A 21,908-nucleotide genomic window follows, 5' to 3' on the forward strand; every position below is an offset into this window, starting at 1 on the left:
CCGCTATCTCTCTCAGAATGACCTTCTTGATCCAAATCAGTCAGGTTTCAAGACTAGTCATTCAACTGAGACTGCTCTTCTCTGAATCACGGAGGCGCTCCGCACTGCTAAAGCTAACTCTCTCTCCTCTGCTCTCATCCTTCTAGACCTATCGGCTGCCTTCGATACTGTGAACCATCAGATCCTCCTCTCCACCCTCTCCGAGTTGGGCATCTCCGGCGCGGCCCACGCTTGGATTGCGTCCTACCTGACAGGTCGCTCCTACCAGGTGGCGTGGCGAGAATCTGTCTCCTCACCACGTGCTCTCACCACTGGTGTCCCCCAGGGCTCTGTTCTAGGCCCTCTCCTATTCTCGCTATACACCAAGTCACTTGGCTCTGTCATAACCTCACATGGTCTCTCCTATCATTGCTATGCAGACGACACACAATTAATCTTCTCCTTTCCCCCTTCTGATGACCAGGTGGCGAATCGCATCTCTGCATGTCTGGCAGACATATCAGTGTGGATGACGGATCACCACCTCAAGCTGAACCTCGGCAAGACGGAGCTGCTCTTCCTCCCGGGGAAGGACTGCCCGTTCCATGATCTCGCCATCACGGTTGACAACTCCATTGTGTCCTCCTCCCAGAGCGCTAAGAACCTTGGCGTGATACTGGACAACACCCTGTCGTTCTCAAATAACATCAAGGCGATGGCCCGTTCCTGTAGGTTCATGCTCTACAACATCCGCAGAGTACGACCCTGCCTCACACAGGAAGCGGCGCAGGTCCTAATCCAGGCACTTGTCATCTCCCGTCTGGATTACTGCAACTCGCTGTTGGCTGGGCTCCCTGCCTGTGCCATTAAACCCCTACAACTCATCCAGAACGCCGCAGCCCGTCTGGTGTTCAACCTTCCCAAGTTCTCTCACGTCACCCCGCTCCTCCGCTCTCTCCACTGGCTTCCAGTTGAAGCTTGCATCCGCTACAAGACCATGGTGCTTGCCTACGGAGCTGTGAGGGGAACGGCACCTCAGTACCTCCAGGCTCTGATCAGGCCCTACACCCAAACAAGGGCACTGCGTTCATCCACCTCTGGCCTGCTCGCCTCCCTACCACTGAGGAAGTACAGTTCCCGCTCAGCCCAGTCAAAACTGTTCGCTGCTCTGGCCCCCCAATGGTGGAACAAACTCCCTCACGACGCCAGGACAGCGGAGTCAATCACCACCTTCCGGAGACACCTGAAACCCCATCTCTTTAAGGAATACCTAGGATAGGATAAAGTAATCCTTCTCAACCCCCCTTAAAAGATTTAGATGCACTATTGTAAAGTGGCTGTTCCACTGGATGTCATAAGGTGAATCCACCAATTTGTAAGTCGCTCTGGATAAGAGCGTCTGCTAAATGACTTAAATGTAATGTAATGTAAATGTATAGTTGTGGGTATAGATGTGGGTATAGATGTGGGTGTAGATGTGGGTGTAGACGTGGGTATAGATGTGGGTATAGACGTGGGTATGGATGTGGGCATAGATGTGGGTATAGATGTGGCTATAGGTGTGGGCATAGATGTAGGTATAGATGTTGGCATGGATGTGAGTATAGTTGTGGGTCCAGATGTGGGCATAGATGTGGGTATAGATGTGGGTATAGTTGTGGGCATAGATGTGGGTATAGATGTGGGTGTAGATGTGGGTGTAGACGTGGCTGTAGACGTGGGTATAGATGTGGGTATAGATGTGGGTATAGACGTGGGTATGGATGTGGGCATAGATGTGGGTATAGATGTGGGCATAGATGTGGGTATAGATGTGGGTGTAGATGTGGGCATAGACGTGGGTATGGATGTGGGCATAGGTGTGTGTATAGATGTTGGTATAGATGTGGGTATGGATGTGGGCATAGATGTAGATGTGGGCATAGATGTGGGTGTAGATGTGGGTATAGATGTGGGCATAGATGTAGATGTGGGCATAGATGTGGGTGTAGATGTGGGTATAGATGTGGGCATAGATGTGGGTATAGATGTGGGTATAGACGTGGGCATAGGTGTGGGCATAGATGTGGGCATAGATGTGGGTATAGATGAGGGTATAGATGTGGGTATAGGTGTGGGTATAGGTGTGGGTATAGATGTGGGCATAGATGTGGGTATAGGTGTGGGCATAGACGTGGGTATAGACGTGGGTATAGTTGTGGGTATAGTTGTGGGTACGTGCAGACCAACGAGCCGGTGTGGCCACTCATGATGAGTTCAGATTTTTGTTGCTGTTGTGTTCCTCCCCCATCCCAGATGTATATCTATACTGCGGTGTCTCTCATGAGTGCTTCAATGGGTTTAACCAACAGGAGCTGGAAGATCAGCGAAGGAAAGAGACCTCGGAGAGAGAGAAGATGGAGAGCTGGAAAGAGGAGGAGAGGAAGAAGTTTCATGAGGAAATGAGGGACCTGAAGCAGCTGTTCCTGCAGGAGTTCAGAGATATGGCCAGCAGGAGCTCCTCCATCGAGGCTGTGAGTCCTATTCCCATTTTAAATGCATGAAAACAGGGGCTTAGTGGCGTGGTGGTAAAAGTGATGTTAAGTCAATCAAAGGTGTAGTGCTTTCCAGCCACTAGATGGCGCCACAGTGTAAAGAAAGAGCCGGTTTTCAAAAGCTCAAGCACACACCCCTGCTGCTTGCCTAACACACAAAACCAGTATCAAGTCATTTTCCGATGGCCTTTGAAGCTATAATCCTTAATGGTGAAACAGTCACATCCGTTTGGGATATTACAACCAACAAGTGAATTACTGCATACAACAACCAACATGGTTTCTTTCCGCTCTGACATCATCGCACGCACAGTAGAACATCACAATATGTACCGCTATTTAATACGTTTTTGTCACGCCACTGCTGTACCCTCCTCTCATCCGTTTCATCATCAAAACAAAAACAATAACAGAGCTGCTGAAGCAAACGGTGCCTCTGTTCCCCCCCAAAAAGCGGATGCCATTTTTTAAAAATATATATATATATATATTTTTTTATTTTTATTCCTCAATGTATTCTTCTGAAACAAATACTTAATTCCAAACATAAAAATAAGTTCAGTTTTTTTATTTTACTTACTGTGTTGTCTCATGACTTAACAAGATGGGAAAACTCACTTGACAGAAACTGCAGGAGCTCCAGACCAGAGAAGAAGTGACTGTTTCTAACCTGGGCTCCTATCAAGAGGAGGAGGAGCTGCAGCAGAGAGAAGAGGCAGAGAAGAGGATGATGATGATGAAGAAGAAGATGTCTGAGCAGGTATGTATGTATCTATGTATGTATGTATGCATGTATGTAATCACCAGCTGAGATGTCAGTATGTGGTCCATTAAGACATGTTGCCATGAAATCGGAACAATTGACACAAAGCTTAAACTAAAAATCCATGTTGGTACTGGCTTTTTTTCTATCTCTGTCCGTCTCCTTCAGAAGCGTGAGTGGAACAAACGGTTTAAAGAGATCCAGAACAGGCACGTGTTGGAGAGAGACGAGGTAAGACGCACGTCTGTGCGTGTGTCGGGGGTTGGGTTGAGGAGCGGACACTAAAGTATTCTCCTCCTGACCTCCTCAGCTTCAGAGTGAGAATGATAGGTTGCAGCTGGCCCTGTCTGTAGAACACAGGTCTGACCGACACAGGCTAGAACAACAGGTCACTACCCTGTCTGCCAGGGTCCAACAGAAAGACCGGCTCATCAGGTCTCAGGAGGATAAGGTATGATCATCAGCTACCAAACGCTATGCTGTTGTTGTTGATGCTGTCCATCTATAATTACGGCAGTATGTTAAGTTGTCGTCTTGGTCGAGAGCGTTTTTAATCAGGGTTGTATTACAGATCAACAAGATGTCTAGAAGAACAGTGGCAGGTAATACAAAACACAGGCCTATTTATTCTAGACTTTGTTATTGTATTCAAGAAACTATGTTCTAGAGAGGCAGCTCTTGGGGAACTGTGGGGGGGGGGGATGTTGACCCTGGATGCTTCTGTGTGTCGCTCTAAATGGGAGTCTGTTGGATGACTGGTGTGGTGTAGTTGTTGCGATATATACTATATATATATGTTCTATTTTAATGTGATGGTTTTCTGTCAGATACTCCCATCAAACAAACGTTCCAACACTCCACGGAGGAGGAGGAAGAGGAGGAGGAGGAAGAAGAGGAAGAAAGTATGGATGAATCATGTATCTTTTGTTAGTTTTCTTTTTATAGAACAATACAGTCAACATCCTTCGATATCTCATAGATCTGGAGGACTCTGGTGAGACCAGGAGTAGACTGTTGGAGTCCCTCCGGAGGAACCCCGCCTTGGTGAAGGAGTTCAGACCCATACTAGAGGAAACCCTGGAGGAGAGGCTGGAGCAGATGGGGCTCAGAAAGGTACATGTATTGAATCAATCACTCAGTCAATTAAGTCAGCCACAAAGTGAAATACACTGCTTTCGGAAATGATTCAGACCCTTTTCACTTTTTTTCCACATTTTGTTACATTACAACCTTATTCTAAAATGGATTAAATAGTCCCCCCTCTCTCTCTCATCAATCGTGGCCAAAAGTTTTGAGAATGACACAAATATTCATTTTCACAAAGTCTGCTGCCTCAATTTGTATGATGGCAATTTGCATATACTCCAGAATGTTATGTAGAGTGATCAGATGAATTGCAATTAATTGCAAAGTCCCTCTTTACCATGCAAATGAACTGAATCCCCCCAAAAAACATTTCTATTGCATTTCAGCCCTGCCACAAAAGGACCAGCTGACATCATGTCAGCGATTCTCTCGTTAACACAGGTGTGAGTGTTGACGAGGATAAGGATGGAAATCACTCTGTCATGCTGATTGAGTTCAAATAAGAGACTAGAAGCTTCAAACGGAGGGTGGTGCTTGGAATCATTGTTCTTCCTCTGTCAACCATGGTTACCTGCAAGGAAACGCATGCCATCATCATTGCTTTGCACAAGAAGGGCTTCACAGGCAAGGATATTGCTGCCAGTAAGATTGCACCTAAATCAACCATATATCGGATCATCAAGAACTTCAAGGAGAGCGGTTCAATTGTTGTGAAAAGGCTTCAGGGCGCCCAACAAAGTCCAGGAAGCGCCAGGACCGTCTCCTAAAGTTGATTCAGCTGTGGGATCGGGGCACCACCAGTACAGAGCTTGCTCAGGAATGGGAGCAAGCAGGTGTGAGTGCATCTGCACGCACAGTGAGGTGAAGACTTTTGGATGACAGACTGATATTCAGCAAAAGGTACAGTGATTGGACTGCTGAGGACCTGGGTAAAGTCATTTTCTCTGATGAATCCCCTTTCCGATTTTTTGGGGCATCTGGAAAAAAGCTAGTCCGGACAAGGTGAGCGCTACCATCATGTCATGCCAACAGTAAAGCATCCTGAGACCATTCATGTGTGGGGTTGCTTCTCAGTCAAGGGAGTGGACTCATTCACAATTGTGCCTAAGAACACAGCCATGAATAAAGAATGGTACCAACACATCCTCCGAGAGCAACTTCTCCCAACCATCCAGGAACAGTTTGGTGACGAACAATGCCTTTTCCAGCATGATGGAGGTCCTTTCCATGAGGAAAAAGTGATAACTAAGTGGCTCGGGATTAAAAAATTGATATTTTGGGTCCATGGAAACTCCCCAGACCTTAATCCCATTGAGAACATGTGGTCAATCCAGAGATGTTCGATCGGGTTCAAGTCCAGGTTTTGTCTGGGCTACTCAAGGACATTCAGAGACTTGTCCCGAAGCCACTCCTAAGTTTATCTTGGCTGTGTGCTTAGGGTGTTTGTCCTGTTGGAAGGTGAACCTTCTCCCCAGTTTGACGTCTTGAGCTTTCTGGAGCAGGTTTTCATCAAGGATCTCTCTGTACTTTGCTCTGTTCATCTTTCCCTCGATCCTGACTAGTCTCTTGGAAACCCTGCCTATTGAAAAACATTCCCACAGCATGATGCCGCCACCACCATGCTTCACCATAGATGGTGCCAGGTTTCCTCCAGACGTGCCGCTTGGCATTCAGGCGAAAGAGTTAAATATTGGTTTCATCAGACCAGAGGATCTTGTTTCTCGTGGTCTGAGAGTCCTTTAGGTGCCTTTTTGGCAAACTCCAAGCGGGCTGTCATGTGGCTTTTTTAGAGGAGTGGCTTCCATCTGGCCACTCTACCATAAAGGCCTGATTGGAGTGCTGCAGAGATGGTTGTCCTTCTGGAAGGTTCTCCTATCTCCACAGAGGAACTTTGGAGCTCTGTCAGGGTGACCATCAGGTTTTTGGTCACCTCCCTGACCAAGGCCCTTCTCCCCCGATTGCTCAGTTTGGCCGGGCGGCCAGCTCTAGGAAGTCTTAGTGGTTCCAAACTTCTTCCATTTAAGAATGACGGAGGTCACTGTGTTCTTGGGGACCTTCAATGCTGCAGAAATGTTTTAGTACCCTTCCCCAGATCTGTGCCTCGACATAATCCTATCTCGGAGCTCTACGGACAATTCCTTTGACCTCATGGTTTGGTTTTTGCTCTGACATGCACTGTCAACTGTGGGACCTTTATATAGACAGGTGTGTGCCTTTCCAAATGTCCAATCAATTAAATTTACCACAGGTGGACTCCAATCAAGTTGTAGAAACATCTCAAGGATGATCAATGGAAACAGGATGCACCTGAGATCAATTTCGAGTTTCATCACAAAGGGTCTGAATACTTATGTAAATAGTATTTCTGTTTTTTATTTAGACAAAAAAACTGTTTTCACTTTGTCATTATGGGGTGTTGTGTGTAGATTGAGGATTTTAAAAAATTGATTCCATTTTAGAATAAGGCTGTATTGTAAAGAAAACGTTGGGAAAAGTCAAGGGTTCGGAATGCGCTGTATATAGGGTGTTCTCTCAGTGCTCTAGAATGTAGTGAAATATAAATGTCTAAATGTCATCACGAATTACATACAATCAATCATTAGATTGTTCTCTACAATATTATAACCTAAGTATGCTTTTGCTGAACTGGGTTGATTAATACGTTTGTTAGTTTAGACCGCCGAGCTCTTGGTTGTATTTCTGTAACCGATGTGAAATGGCTAGCTGGTTAGCGGGGGTACGCGCTAATAGCGTTTCAATCGGTAACGTCCCTCGCTCCGAGACCTTGAAGTAGTTGTTCCCCTTGCTCTGCAAAGGGCCGTGGCTTTTGTGGAGCGATGGGTAAAGATGCTTCGTGGGTGTCAGTTTTTGATGTGTGCAGGTTCGAGCCCAGGTAGGGGCGAGGAGAGGGACGGAAGCTATACTGTTTACATCTCTTTCATATTTCGTCACTGGGAGGTGGTAACAGGTGTTTCTGCACTTTGGACCAATCAAAATCAACTTGATACCGCCGCCATTTATCTTCTGTAGATCTCCGTTTTTTTTCTCTCTCTAACCCTGGTCAGTCAACGTTGAGGGGCCGTTTCTATGGTGATTTAAAGGGAAAGACTCAGAAGTACATCATTATATATTTTTTTTAAATGTCAGAGGGAGGATATTGAAATTAATTTTATATATATATATATATAGGCTCAATTTTGTTTTGTGTTTCGCCGATTTCGTTTAGAAAAAAAAGCCCTTGTTATCGCACACCAACCTGCAGCTACTAGCTAGCTTGTGAGTTTTGACTTTCAAAGTTAACGCCATTCTGCCCACAGAGTAGTGACAGCGTTCTGTTGAGCAGCGACCACTGTTGACGTTCTAGTCACTCTAATCATGCTAAATTCTCAAGAGGTAGATTGTCTGTAACTTTTGAACCGTATATGGTAGAGACATATGGGTTGAACTAATGTTTTTCTGATTGAATTCATTAACATTTAATTAAATAATAATTTTATGTGTGAACATCCTACATGCAAGGAAATACACATATTCAAGACAGTCCTCTTTTTTAAAATGTTTAAATTATTTATTTTTTTACCTTTATTTAACTAGGCAAGTCAGTTTAAGAACAAATTCTTATTTTCAATGATGGCCTAGGAACAGTGGGTTAACTGCCTGTTCAGGGGCAGAACGACAGATTTGTACGTTGTCAGCTCGGGGATTTGAACTTGCAACCTTTCGGTTACTAGTCCAATGGGAGAAGTGATTTATATCTAAAATCCCTTATGTAACATTCCAGGGAACCAAGGGTATATCCAAGAAGACCTTTAAGAGCCTGAGCACGTTGGTATCTGGTCAGCGACATCAGATGTCCAGACAGAAAGCAGACCTCCTGGAGATCAGGGAGAGCCTAGCCAGAGAGCTGACGCGCAGAGTGCACGCCCTGCAGAGGAGCCAGGGGATCACCGTACCTACTTTACCCAGACAGGTTACCATACCCAGTACCACCCCTCAGTCCCACAGTAAGAACCAACACCCAGCTCCGTATTGTACCTAACCCTCAGGTCCACAGGGGATGTGCTTCGCAGTCTCTACATTCTCACATATACACTCCTGCTCTTAGTACAAAGGTTGGGCTCAATTATATTTCAATTTACTCAATTCAGGAAGTAAACTGAAATCCCCCAGATCTGCTTAGCACACTATCACGTTTGTCTTTAGAGAAGAGGAGTCCTAGCCGGGAGAAGAGTCCAAAAAGCAGACAGACACCAGTGAAGGTGAAGGTCTCCTTGAGGAAAAAGAAGGCTCCACGACCTCAACAGACACCAAGCACTCATAGAAAAAAGAACAGGTATGCCCACAGTATCTACTGAAATACCCCACTGTCATGCCCACAGTATCTACTGAAATACCCCACTGTCATGCCCACAGTATCTACTGAAATACCCCACTGTCATGCCCACAGTATCTACTGAAATACCCCACTGCCATGCCCACAGTATCTACTGAAATACCCCACTGCCATGCCCACAGTATCTACTGAAATACCCCACTGCCATGCCCACAGTATCTACTGAAATACCCCACTGCCATGCCCACAGTATCTACTGAAATACCCCACTGCCATGCCCACAGTATCTACTGAAATACCCCACTGCCATGCCCACAGTATCTACTGAAATACCCCACTGCCATGCCCACAGTATCTACTGAAATACCCCAATGTCATGCCCACAGTATCTACTGAAATACCCCACTGCCATGCCCACAGTATCTACTGAAATACCCCACTGCCATGCCCACAGTATCTACTGAAATACCCCACTGCCATGCCCACAGTATCTACTGAAATACCCCACTGCCATGCCCACAGTATCTACTGAAATACCCCACTGCCATGCCCACAGTATCTACTGAAATACCCCACTGCCATGCCCACAGTATCTACTGAAATACCCCACTGCCATGTTTACAGTATCTACTGAAATACCCCACTGCCATGTTTACAGTATCTACTGAAGTACCCCACTGCCATGCCCACAGTATCTACTGAAATACCCCACTGCCATGCCCACAGTATCTACTGAAATACCCCACTGTCATGTTTACAGTATCTACTGAAATACCCCACTGCCATGTTTACAGTATCTACTGAAGTACCCCACTGCCATGCCCACAGTATCTACTGAAATACCCCACTGCCATGCCCACAGTATCTACTGAAATACCCCACTGTCATGTTTACAGTATCTACTGAAATACCCCACTGCCATGTTTACAGTATCTACTGAAATACCCCACTGCCATGCCCACAGTATCTACTGAAATAACCCACTGCCATGCCCACAGTATCTACTGAAATACCCACTGCCATGCCCACAGTATCTACTGAAATACCCCACTGCCATGTTTACAGTATCTACTGAAATACCTCACTGCCATGCCCACAGTATCTATTGAAATACCCCACTGCTATGCCCATAGTATCTACTGAAATACCCCACTGCCATTCCCACAGTATCTACTGAAATACCCCACTGCCATGCCCACGGTATCTACTGAAATACCCCACTGCCATGCCCACAGTATCTACTGAAATACCCCACTGCCATGCCCACAGTATCTACTGAAATACCCCACTGCCATGTTTACAGTATCTACTGAAATACCCCACTGCCATGCCCACAGTATCTACTGAAATACCCCACTGCCATGCCCACAGTATCTACTGAAATACCCCACTGCCATGCCCACAGTATCTACTGAAATACCCCACTGCCATGTTTACAGTATCTACTGAAATACCCCACTGCCATTCCCACAGTATCTACTGAAATACCCCACTGCCATGCCCACGGTATCTACTGAAATACCCCACTGCCATGCCCACGGTATCTACTGAAATACCCCACTGCCATGCCCACGTATCTATTGAAATACCCCACTGCCATGTTTACAGTATCTACTGAAATACCCCACTGCCATGCCCACAGTATCTACTGAAATACCCCACTGCCATGCCCACAGTATCTACCCCACTGTCATGCCCACAGTATCTACTGAAATACCCCACTGTCATGCCCACAGTATCTACTGAAATACCCCACTGCCATGCCCACAGTATCTACTGAAATACCCCACTGCCATGCCCACAGTATCTACTGAAATACCCCACTGCCATGCCCACAGTATCTACTGAAATACCCCACTGCCATGCCCACAGTATCTACTGAAATACCCCACTGCCATGCCCACAGTATCTACTGAAATACCCCACTGCCATGCCCACAGTATCTACTGAAATACCCCACTGCCATGCCCACAGTATCTACTGAAATACCCCAATGTCATGCCCACAGTATCTACTGAAATACCCCACTGCCATGCCCACAGTATCTACTGAAATACCCCACTGCCATGCCCACAGTATCTACTGAAATACCCCACTGCTATGCCCACAGTATCTACTGAAATACCCCACTGCCATGCCCACAGTATCTACTGAAATACCCCACTGCCATGCCCACAGTATCTACTGAAATACCCCACTGCCATGCCCACAGTATCTACTGAAATACCCCACTGCCATGTTTACAGTATCTACTGAAATACCCCACTGCCATGCCCACAGTATCTACTGAAATACCCCACTGTCATGTTTACAGTATCTACTGAAATACCCCACTGACATGTTTACAGTATCTACTGAAGTACCCCACTGCCATGCCCACAGTATCTACTGAAATACCCCACTGCCATGCCCACAGTATCTACTGAAATACCCCACTGTCATGTTTACAGTATCTACTGAAATACCCCACTGCCATGTTTACAGTATCTACTGAAGTACCCCACTGCCATGCCCACAGTATCTACTGAAATACCCCACTGCCATGCCCACAGTATCTACTGAAATACCCCACTGTCATGTTTACAGTATCTACTGAAATACCCCACTGCCATGTTTACAGTATCTACTGAAATACCCCACTGCCATGCCCACAGTATCTACTGAAATAACCCACTGCCATGCCCACAGTATCTACTGAAATACCCACTGCCATGCCCACAGTATCTACTGAAATACCCCACTGCCATGTTTACAGTATCTACTGAAATACCTTACTGCCATGCCCACAGTATCTATTGAAATACCCCACTGCTATGCCCATAGTATCTACTGAAATACCCCACTGCCATTCCCACAGTATCTACTGAAATACCCCACTGCCATGCCCACTGTATCTACTGAAATACCCCACTCCCATGCCCACTGTATCTACTGAAATACCCCACTGCCATGCCCACAGTATCTACTGAAATACCCCACTGCCATGTTTACAGTATCTACTGAAATATCCCACTGCCATGCCCACAGTATCTACTGAAATACCCCACTGCCATGCCCACAGTATCTACTGAAATACCCCACTGCCATGCCCACAGTATCTACTGAAATACCCCACTGCCATGTTTACAGTATCTACTGAAATACCCCACTGCCATGCCCACAGTATCTACTGAAATACCCCACTGCCATGCCCACAGTATCTACTGAAATACCCCACTGCCATGCCCACAGTATCTACTGAAATACCCCACTGCCATGCCCACAGTATCTACTGAAATACCCCACTGCCATGCCCACAGTATCTACTGAAATACCCCACTGCCATGCCCACAGTATCTACTGAACGTACCCCACTGCCATGTTTACAGTATCTACTGAAATACCCCACTGCCATGCCCACAGTATCTACTGAAATACCCCACTGCCATGCCCACAGTATCTACTGAAATACCCCACTGCCATGCCCACAGTATCTACTGAAATACCCCACTGCCATGCCCACAGTATCTACTGAAATACCCCACTGCCATGCCCACAGTATCTACTGAAATACCCCACTGCCATGCCCACAGTATCTACTGAAATACCCCACTGCCATGCCCACAGTATCTACTGAAATACCCCACTGCCATGCCCACAGTATCTACTGAAATACCCCACTGCCATGCCCACAGTATCTAATGAAATACCCCACTGCCATGCCCACAGTATCTACTGAAATACCCCACTGCCATGCCCACAGTATCTACTGAAATACCCCACTGCCATGCCCACAGTATCTACTGAAATACCCCACTGCCATGCCCACAGTATCTACTGAAATACCCCACTGCCATGCCCACAGTATCTACTGAAATACCCCACTGCCATGCCCACAGTATCTACTGAAATACCCCACTGCCATGCCCACAGTATCTACTGAAATACCCCACTGCCATGCCCACAGTATCTACTGAAATACCCCACTGCCATGCCCACAGTATCTACTGAACGTACCCCACTGCCATGTTTACAGTATCTACTGAAATACCCCACTGCCATGCCCACAGTATCTACTGAAATACCCCACTGCCATGCCCACAGTATCTACTGAAATACCCCACTGCCATGCCCACAGTATCTACTGAAATACCCCACTGCCATGCCCACAGTATCTACTGAAATACCCCACTGCCATGCCCACAGTATCTACTGAAATACCCCACTGCCATGCCCAAATACACTGCCATGCCCATCAGTATCTGAAATACCCCACTGCCATGCCCACAGTATCTACTGAAATACCCCACTGCCATGCCCACAGTATCTACTGAAATACCCCACTGCCATGCCCACAGTATCTACTGAAATACCCCACTGCCATGCCCACAGTATCTACTGAAATACCCCACTGCCATGCCCACAGTATCTACTGAAATACCCCACTGCCATGCCCACAGTATCTACTGAACATACCCCACTGCCATGTTCTACAAATAACCCCTGCCATGCCCACAGTATCTACTGAAATACCCCACTGCCATGTTTACAGTATCTACTGAAATACCCCACTGCCATGCCCACAGTATCTACTGAAATACCCCACTGCCCCCACAGTATCTACTGAAATACCACTGCCATGCCCACAGTATCTACTGAAATACCCCACTGCCATGCCCACAGTATCTACTGAAATACCCCACTGCCATGCCCACAGTATCTACTGAAATACCCCACTGCCATGCCCACAGTATCTACTGAAATACCCCACTGCCATGCCCACAGTATCTACTGAAATACCCCACTGCCATGCCCACAGTATCTACTGAAATACCCCACTGCCATGCCCACGGTATCTACTGAAATACCCACTGCCATGCCCACGGGTATCTGAAATACCCCACTGCCATGCCCACAGTATCTACTGAAATACCCCACTGCCATGCCCACAGTATCTACTGAAATACCCCACTGCCATGCCCACAGTATCTACTGAAATACCCCACTGCCATGCCCACAGTATCTACTGAAATACCCCACTGCCATGCCCACAGTATCTACTGAAATACCCCACTGCCATGCCCACAGTATCTACTGAAATACCCCACTGCCATGCCCACAGTATCTACTGAAATACCCCACTGCCATGCCCACAGTATCTACTGAAATACCCCACTGCCATGCCCACAGTATCTACTGAAATACCCACTGCCATGCCCACAGTATCTACTGAAATACCCCACTGCCATGCCCACAGTATCTACTGAAATACCCCACTGCCATGCCCACAGTATCTACTGAAATACCCCACTGCCATGTTTACAGTATCTACTGAAATACCCCACTGCCATGCCCACAGTATCTACTGAAATACCCCACTGCCATGCCCACAGTATCTACTGAAATACCCCACTGCCATGCCCACAGTATCTACTGAAATACCCCACTGCCATGCCCACAGTATCTACTGAAATACCCCACTGCCATGTTTACAGTATCTACTGAAATACCCCACTGCCATATCTACTGTTGCCATACAGTATCTACTGAAATACCCCACTGCCATGCCCACAGTATCTACTGAAATACCCCACTGCCATGCCCACAGTATCTACTGAAATACCCCACTGCCATGCCCACAGTATCTACTGAAATACCCCACTGCCATGCCCACAGTATCTACTGAAATACCCCACTGTCATGCCCACCTACAAATAACCCACTGTATCTACTGAAATACCCCACTGCCATGCCCACAGTATCTACTGAAATACCCCACTGCCATGCCCACAGTATCTACTGAAATACCCCACTGCCAGTATCTACTGAAATACCCCACTGCCATGTTTACAGTATCTGAAATACCCCACTGCCATGCCCACAGTATCTACTGAAATACCCCACTGCCATGCCCACAGTATCTACTGAAATACCCACTGCCATGCCCACAGTATCTACTGAAATACCCCACTGCCATGTTATCTATTGAAATACCCCACTGCCATGCCCATGTATCTACTGAAATACCCCACTGCCATGCCCACAGTATCTACTGAAATACCCCACTGCCATGCCCACATCTACTGAAATACCCCACTCTGTTTACTGAAATACCCCACTGCCATGCCCACAGTATCTACTGAAATACCCCACTGCCATGCCCTGACCCAGTATCTACTGAAATACCCCACTGCCATGCCCACAGTATCTACTGAAATACCCCACTGCCATGCCCACAGTATCTACTGAAATACCCCACTGCCATGTTTACAGTATCTACTGAAATACCCCACTGCCATGCCCACAGTATCTACTGAAATACCCCACTGCCATGCCCACAGTATCTACTGAAATCTGCCACTGAAATACCCCACTGCCATGCCCACAGTATCTACTGAAATACCCCACTGCCATGCCCACAGTATCTACTGAAATACCCCACTGCCATGCCCACAGTATCTACTGAAATACCCATGTTTACAGTATCTACTGAAATACCCCACTGCCATGCCCACAGTATCTACTGAAATACCCCACTGCCATGCCCACAGTATCTACTGAAATACCCCACTGCCATGCCCACAGTATCTAATGAAATACCCCACTGCCATGCCCACAGTATCTACTGAAATACCCCACTGAAATACCCCACTGCCATGCCCACAGTATCTACTGAAATACCCCACTGCCATGCCCACAGTATCTACTGAAATACCCCACTGCCATGCCCACAGTATCTATGCCCACAGTATCTAATGAAATACCCCACTGCCATGCCCACAGTATCTACTGAAATACCCCACTGCCATGCCCACAGTATCTACTGAAATACCCCACTGCCATGCCCACAGTATCTACTGAAATACCCCACTGCCATGCCCACAGTATCTACTGAAATACCCCACTGCCATGCCCACAGTATCTACTGAAATACCCCACTGCCATGCCCACAGTATCTACTGAAATACCCCACTGCCATGCCCACAGTATCTACTGAAATACCCCACTGCCATGCCCACAGTATCTACTGAAATACCCCACTGCCATGCCCATGTTTACAGTATCTACTGAAATACCCCACTGCCATGCCCACAGTATCTACTGAAATACCCCACTGCCATGCCCACAGTATCTACTGAAATACCCCACTGCCATGCCCACAGTATCTACTGAAATACCCCACTGCCATGCCCACAGTATCTACTGAAATACCCCACTGCCATGCCCACAGTATCTACTGAAATACCCCACTGCCATGCCCACAGTATCTACTGAAATACCCCCACTGCCATGCCCACAGTATCTACTGAAATACCCCACTGCCATGCCCACAGTATCTACTGAAATACCCCACTGCCATGCCCACAGTATCTACTGAAATACCCCACTGCCATGCCCACAGTATCTACTGAAATACCCCACTGCCATGCCCACAGTATCTACTGAAATACCCCACTGCCATGCCCACAGTATCTACTGAAATACCCCACTGCCATGCCCACAGTATCTACTGAACATACCCCACTGCCATGTTTACAGTATCTACTGAAATACCCCACTGCCATGCCCACAGTATCTACTGAACATACCCCACTGCCATGTTTACAGTATCTACTGAAATACCCCACTGCCATGTTTACAGTATCTACTGAAATACCCCACTGCCATGCCCACAGTATCTACTGAACATACCCCACTGCCATGTTTACAGTATCTACTGAAATACCCCACTGTCATGTTTACAGTATCTACTGAAATACCCCACTGCCATGTTTACAGTATCTACTGAACGTACCCCACTGCCATGTTTACAGTATCTACTGAAATACCCCACTGCCATGTTTACAGTATCTAGTGAAATACCCCACTGCCATGCCCACAGTATCTACTGAAATACCCCACTGTCATGTTTACAGTATCTACTGAAATACCCCACTGTCATGTTTACAGTATCTACTGAAATACCCCACTGCCATGTTTACAGTATCTACTGAAATACCCCACTGCCATGCCCACAGTATCTACTGAAATACCCCACTGCCATGCCCACAGTATCTACTGAAATACCCCACTGCCATGCCCACAGTATCTACTGAACATACCCCACTGCCATGTTTACAGTATCTACTGAAATACCCCACTGCCATGCCCACAGTATCTACTGAACATACCCCACTGCCATGTTTACAGTATCTACTGAAATACCCCACTGCCATGTTTACAGTATCTACTGAAATACCCCACTGCCATGCCCACAGTATCTACTGAACATACCCCACTGCCATGTTTACAGTATCTACTGAAATACCCCACTGTCATGTTTACAGTATCTACTGAAATACCCCACTGCCATGTTTACAGTATCTACTGAACGTACCCCACTGCCATGTTTACAGTATCTACTGAAATACCCCACTGCCATGTTTACAGTATCTAGTGAAATACCCCACTGCCATGCCCACAGTATCTACTGAAATACCCCACTGTCATGTTTACAGTATCTAGTGAAATACCCCACTCTTCTCCTGTACTGTTTTGTACTGTCCTCTCCTTTCCTGTCCTCTCCTTTCCTGTCCTCTCCTTTCCTGTCCTCTACTTTCCTGTCCTCTCCTTTCCTGTCCTCTCATTTCCTGTCATTTCCTGTCCTCTCCTGTCCTCTACTTTCCTGTCTTCTCCTTTCCTGTCCTTTCCTGTCCTCTCCTGTCCTCTACTTTCCTGTCTTCTCCTTTCCTGTCCTCTCCTTTCCTGTCCACTCCTATCCTCTCCTGTCCTCTCCTTTCCTGTCCTCTCCTTCCCTGTCCTCTCCTGTCCTCTCCTTTCCTGTCCTCTACTTTCCTGTCCTCTCCTTTCCTGCCCTCTCCTTTCCTGTCCTCTCCTATCCTCTCGTCTCCCGTCCTCTCCTGTCCTCTACTTCCCTGTCCTCTCTAGTCCTCTACTTTCCTGTCCTCTCCTTTCCTGTCCTTTCCTGTCCTCTCCTGTCCTCTACTTTACTGTCCTCTCCTTTCCTATCCTCTCCTGTCCTCTCCTTTCCTATCCTCTCCTGTCCTCTACTTTCCTGTCCTCTCTTTTCCTGTCCTCTCCTTTCCTATCCTCTCCTGCCCTCTCCTGTCCTCTCATTTCCTGTCCTCTCCTTTACTGCACTTTCCTGTCCTCTCTTTTCCTGTCCTCTCCTTTCCTATCCTCTCCTGCCCTCTCCTGTCCTCTCCTTTCCTGTCCTCTCCTTTACTGTACTTTCCTGTCCTCTCCTTTACTGTACTCTCCTGTCCTTTCCTGTCCTCTCCTTTCCTGTCCTCTCCTTTCCTGTCCTCTCCTTTCCTGTCCTCTCCTGTCCACTACTTTCCTGTCCTCTACTTTCCTGTCTTCTCCTTTCCTGTCTTCTCCTTTCCTCTCCTTTCCTGTCCTCTCCTTTCCTGTCTTCTCCTTTCCTCCCCTCTCCTTTCCTCTCCTCTCCTTTCCTGTCCTCTCCTTTCCTGTCTTCTCCTTTCCTCTCCTTTCCTGTCCTCTCCTTTCCTGTCGTTTCCTGTCCTTTCCTGTCCTCTCCTTTACTGTCCTCTCCTTTCCTGTCCTCTCCTTTACTGTCCTCTCCTTTACTGTCCTCTCCTTTCCTGTCTTCTCCTTTCCTCTCCTCTCCTTTACTGTCCTCTCCTGTCCTCTCCTTTCCTGTCCTCTCCTTTCCTGTCGTTTCCTTTCCTGTCCTCTCCTTTACTGTCGTTTCCTGTCTTTTCCTGTCCTCTCCTTTCCTGTCCTCTCCTTTACTGTCGTTTCCTGTCTTCTCCTGTCCTCTCCTTTACTGTCCTCTCCTGTCCTCTCCTTTCCTGTCGTTTCCTGTCCTCTCCTTTCCTGTCCTCTCCTTTACTGTCGTTTCCTGTCCTCTCCTTTCCTGTCCTCTCCTTTACTGTCGTTTCCTGTCCTCTCCTTTCCTGTCCTCTCCTTTCCTCTCCTCTCCTGCCCTCTCCTGTCATGTACTGTATTGTACTTACTTTAACCCCCCGAGGAGCCTAACCTAATATGCATTTCTCTTTCAGTACCTCTCCCTAGCTTGGGATTTGTTTTGTAAGAATGTGTTTTGAATAGGTTTCATTTTTATAATTGTGTCTGTTTAATGTTTTATGTAAAAAAAAAAGTTTTAAAAATGTAAATAAATAAAAAATAAAATATATATATTTCCCACCCCTCTTTAAATGTTTCCCACCCCTCAGAAACATGTCTTTCTCTTTCAGCACCCCTCCCTTCAGTTCTGAGGATGAGGCGTCAGGAGAAGACATTCCTTCTGTCACCAGCCCTGGCAGTAGGTCTGGTGTTTCTGTCACCAGCCCTGGCAGTAGATCTGGTGTTTCTGTCACCAGCCCTGGCAGTAGGTATGGCCCCTCTGTGAGGGTGGTGCGGTCTGGATCCAGCTCAAGGCAGAAGTACCCCATGTCTGGTTCTACCCAGGGAGAGGACTGGTCTGGGACAGACACAGAGCTCTCAGAAGGGCCTACAAGTCTAACAACCCACCGTGGAGCACAACATCAGACTGGTTTGTTTATTTGGATCTATTTTAGCCCACGATAAGGGCCAATCTTCCATGAATCCAAAAACGTATCATCTCACTATGTAAACCTTAGAGTTCTACAAATTGTATTGTCATTGCATTGCTATACAGTAAGTTTTCATCTTGCCCAGGGCTCTAATAATGAGTATTGAAGAAGTATCAGGATTATTTCAGCTGGGTCCCTTGTTTTGTGTTGTCTGGGTCTGTAGTTAAAACCCTGACCAGAAGCTTGGAGAGACAGTTGAGTTCTCCAGTGAACAAGCCAGTAGGAGGAACCAGAGTGGTGATGCCACCAGTAGCAGCCAAGGTCTTACCCAAACCCAAACCCAGGACAGCGTTAAAACCCCTACCGGTAAGAAATACAGCTCCTTCAGAAAGGATGCGCACTCTCTTGACTTTTTCCACATTTTGTTGTGTTAACAGTACATTTAAAATGCACACTTTTTGTTGTGTTAACACTCTAAATTTCAAAATGGACACATTTTGTTGTGTTAACAGTCTAAATTTCAAAATGGACACATTTTGTTGTGTTAACAGTCTGAATTTAAAATGCACACATTTTGTTGTGTTTACAGTCTGAATTTCAAAAGTATAGGGCTGTTTCTGTTTCTTTGTGTGATGCCTACACGAGTGATTAAATATTCATACATGTTCCATTTTGTCCCAGTTATCGGACGAAGAAAGCGACCTAGAACTGTCTTCCATCGAGGAGCTCCTGTCCCTGCCGGTAGGGGGCCAGTCTCAGTCCCTAGGAGGGCGAGGGAGCACCGAGGTGGGCCTGGGAGGAACCTCAGGAACCAGCGTGTGGAGCTCCTCAACCAGCAGAGCAGGAGGGCTTTAATGCACTTTTCCTGTTTTTTAAATTTTTATATTTAGTGCTATGTATCCTTTATTTATCCAGATGAAAAGCCTTTTTTGAGATGGAAATCTATTTTTCAATGGGCGTATGTGATATATGAGTTACTCTCTTCCAAGTTTTAAAACAATTATCAGAAGATGCATTCCAACGTGATGAGGAGCTGGCGTGTTATACCAGTTATAAAACAATAACAGAATAAAATAACATTTCGGTTTCATTCCATTTTCCAGAATCAAGCTATACTCAACAAAAATAAAACGCAACATGTAAAGTGTTGGTCCAATGTGTCATGAGCTGAAATAAAAGATTACAGAAATGTTCCATATGCGCAATAAAAAGCATATTTCTCAAACAAGTGTATTCCTAATCTATAGATTAGGGCCTAATGATTTGTTTTCTCAATTTACTGATTTCCTTATATGAACTGTAACTCAGTAACAGTTGGAAGAAGGTGCATGTTGCGTTAATATTTTTGTTCTGTGTATATATATAGGGACTTTCTTGGTAGGACTCAAACTATGTTGGGACTTTGAATGTGGTAATGACTTGCTTTTTTTATATAATCAGGAGATATAGTGCCTTCAGAAAGTTATGAAAAGCCTAAATAAGTTCAGGAGGAAAGATGTGCTTAACAAGTCACATAATACGTTGCATGGACAATGTGTGCAATAATAATGTTTAACACGATGCAGGTTTTGGAATATTTGTATTCTGTACAGGCTTCCTTCTTTTCTCTGTAATTGTTTTAAAGTCACCATTGGCCTCGTGGTGAAATCCTTGAGCAGTTTCCTTCCTCTCCGGCAACTGAGTTAGGAAGGACGCCTGTATCTTTATAGTGACTGGGTGTATTGATACACCATCCAAAGTGTAATTAATAACTTCACCATGCTCAAAGGGTTATTCAATGTCTGCTTTTTTATTTGATTTTTTACCCATCTACCAATAGGTGCTCTTCTTTGCGAGACATTGGAAAACCTCCCTGGTCTTTGTGGTTGAATCTGTGTTTGAAATTCCCTGCTCGACTGAGGAACCTTACAGATAATTGTATGTGTGGGGTACAGAGATGAGGTAGTCGTTAAAAAAATCATGTTCAACACTATTATTGCAGACAGTGAATCCATGCAACTTATTATGTGACCTGTTAAGCACATTTTTACTCCTGAACCTATTTAGGCTCCTTACCATAACAAAGGGGTTGAAAACTTATTGACAGTTTGAGCTCTTCATTTTTTTAATGAATCTGTAAAAACGTCTAAAAACATAATTCCACTTTGACAATATGGGGCGGTGTGTGTGTGTGTGTGTGTGTGTGTGTGTGTGTGTGTGTGTGTATGGGCCAGTAACACAAAATATCAATTTAATCCATTTTCATTGCAAGTGGTGAATACTTCCTGCCACTGTAGGGATTTAGTACTGTATGTTGTTTTGTTTGTAATGATTTAGTACTGTATGTTTTGTTTTTAATTATTTAGTACTGTATGTTTTGTTTTTAATGATTTTGTACTGTATGTTTTGTTTTTAATGATTTAGTACTGTATGTTTTGTTTTTAATTATTTTGTACTGTATGTTTTGTTTGTAATGATTTAGTACTGTATGTTTTGTTTTTAATGATTTAGTACTGTATGTTTTGTTTGTAATGATTTAGTACTGTATGTTTTGTTTTTAATTATTTAGTACTGTATGTTTTGTTTTTAATGATTTTGTACTGTATGTTTTGTTTTTAATGATTTAGTACTGTATGTTTTGTTTTTAATGATTTAGTACTGTATGTTTTGTTTTTAATGATTTTGTACTGTATGTTGTTTTGTTTTTAATGATTTTGATATAGCTACTGTTAATA

The 21,908-nt window shown here is 45.6% G+C and overlaps 1 protein-coding gene across 1 annotated transcript in view; it reads left to right on the top strand.

Annotated features, from left to right (window-relative positions):
• dzip1l (DAZ interacting zinc finger protein 1-like) overlaps positions 1 to 21,662 on the top strand; it is a 46,212-nt gene extending 24,550 nt beyond the window's left edge. Inside the window, exons 6-17 of the mRNA XM_065009333.1 lie at positions 2,331 to 2,492; positions 3,139 to 3,273; positions 3,445 to 3,507; positions 3,587 to 3,727; positions 3,848 to 3,878; positions 4,104 to 4,178; positions 4,256 to 4,389; positions 8,144 to 8,366; positions 8,566 to 8,695; positions 18,895 to 19,193; positions 19,418 to 19,560; positions 19,876 to 21,662. Of these exons, the coding sequence (XP_064865405.1) occupies positions 2,331 to 2,492; positions 3,139 to 3,273; positions 3,445 to 3,507; positions 3,587 to 3,727; positions 3,848 to 3,878; positions 4,104 to 4,178; positions 4,256 to 4,389; positions 8,144 to 8,366; positions 8,566 to 8,695; positions 18,895 to 19,193; positions 19,418 to 19,560; positions 19,876 to 20,049 (1,710 nt within the window). The 3' untranslated portion in view covers positions 20,050 to 21,662. The remainder of the gene's footprint in view (positions 1 to 2,330; positions 2,493 to 3,138; positions 3,274 to 3,444; positions 3,508 to 3,586; positions 3,728 to 3,847; positions 3,879 to 4,103; positions 4,179 to 4,255; positions 4,390 to 8,143; positions 8,367 to 8,565; positions 8,696 to 18,894; positions 19,194 to 19,417; positions 19,561 to 19,875) is intronic.
• The last annotated feature ends 246 nt before the right edge of the window (positions 21,663 to 21,908 follow it).

Source organism: Oncorhynchus nerka, linkage group LG24 (genome assembly GCF_034236695.1).
Source record: "Oncorhynchus nerka isolate Pitt River linkage group LG24, Oner_Uvic_2.0, whole genome shotgun sequence".
NCBI classification, from domain to species: domain Eukaryota; kingdom Metazoa; phylum Chordata; class Actinopteri; order Salmoniformes; family Salmonidae; genus Oncorhynchus; species Oncorhynchus nerka.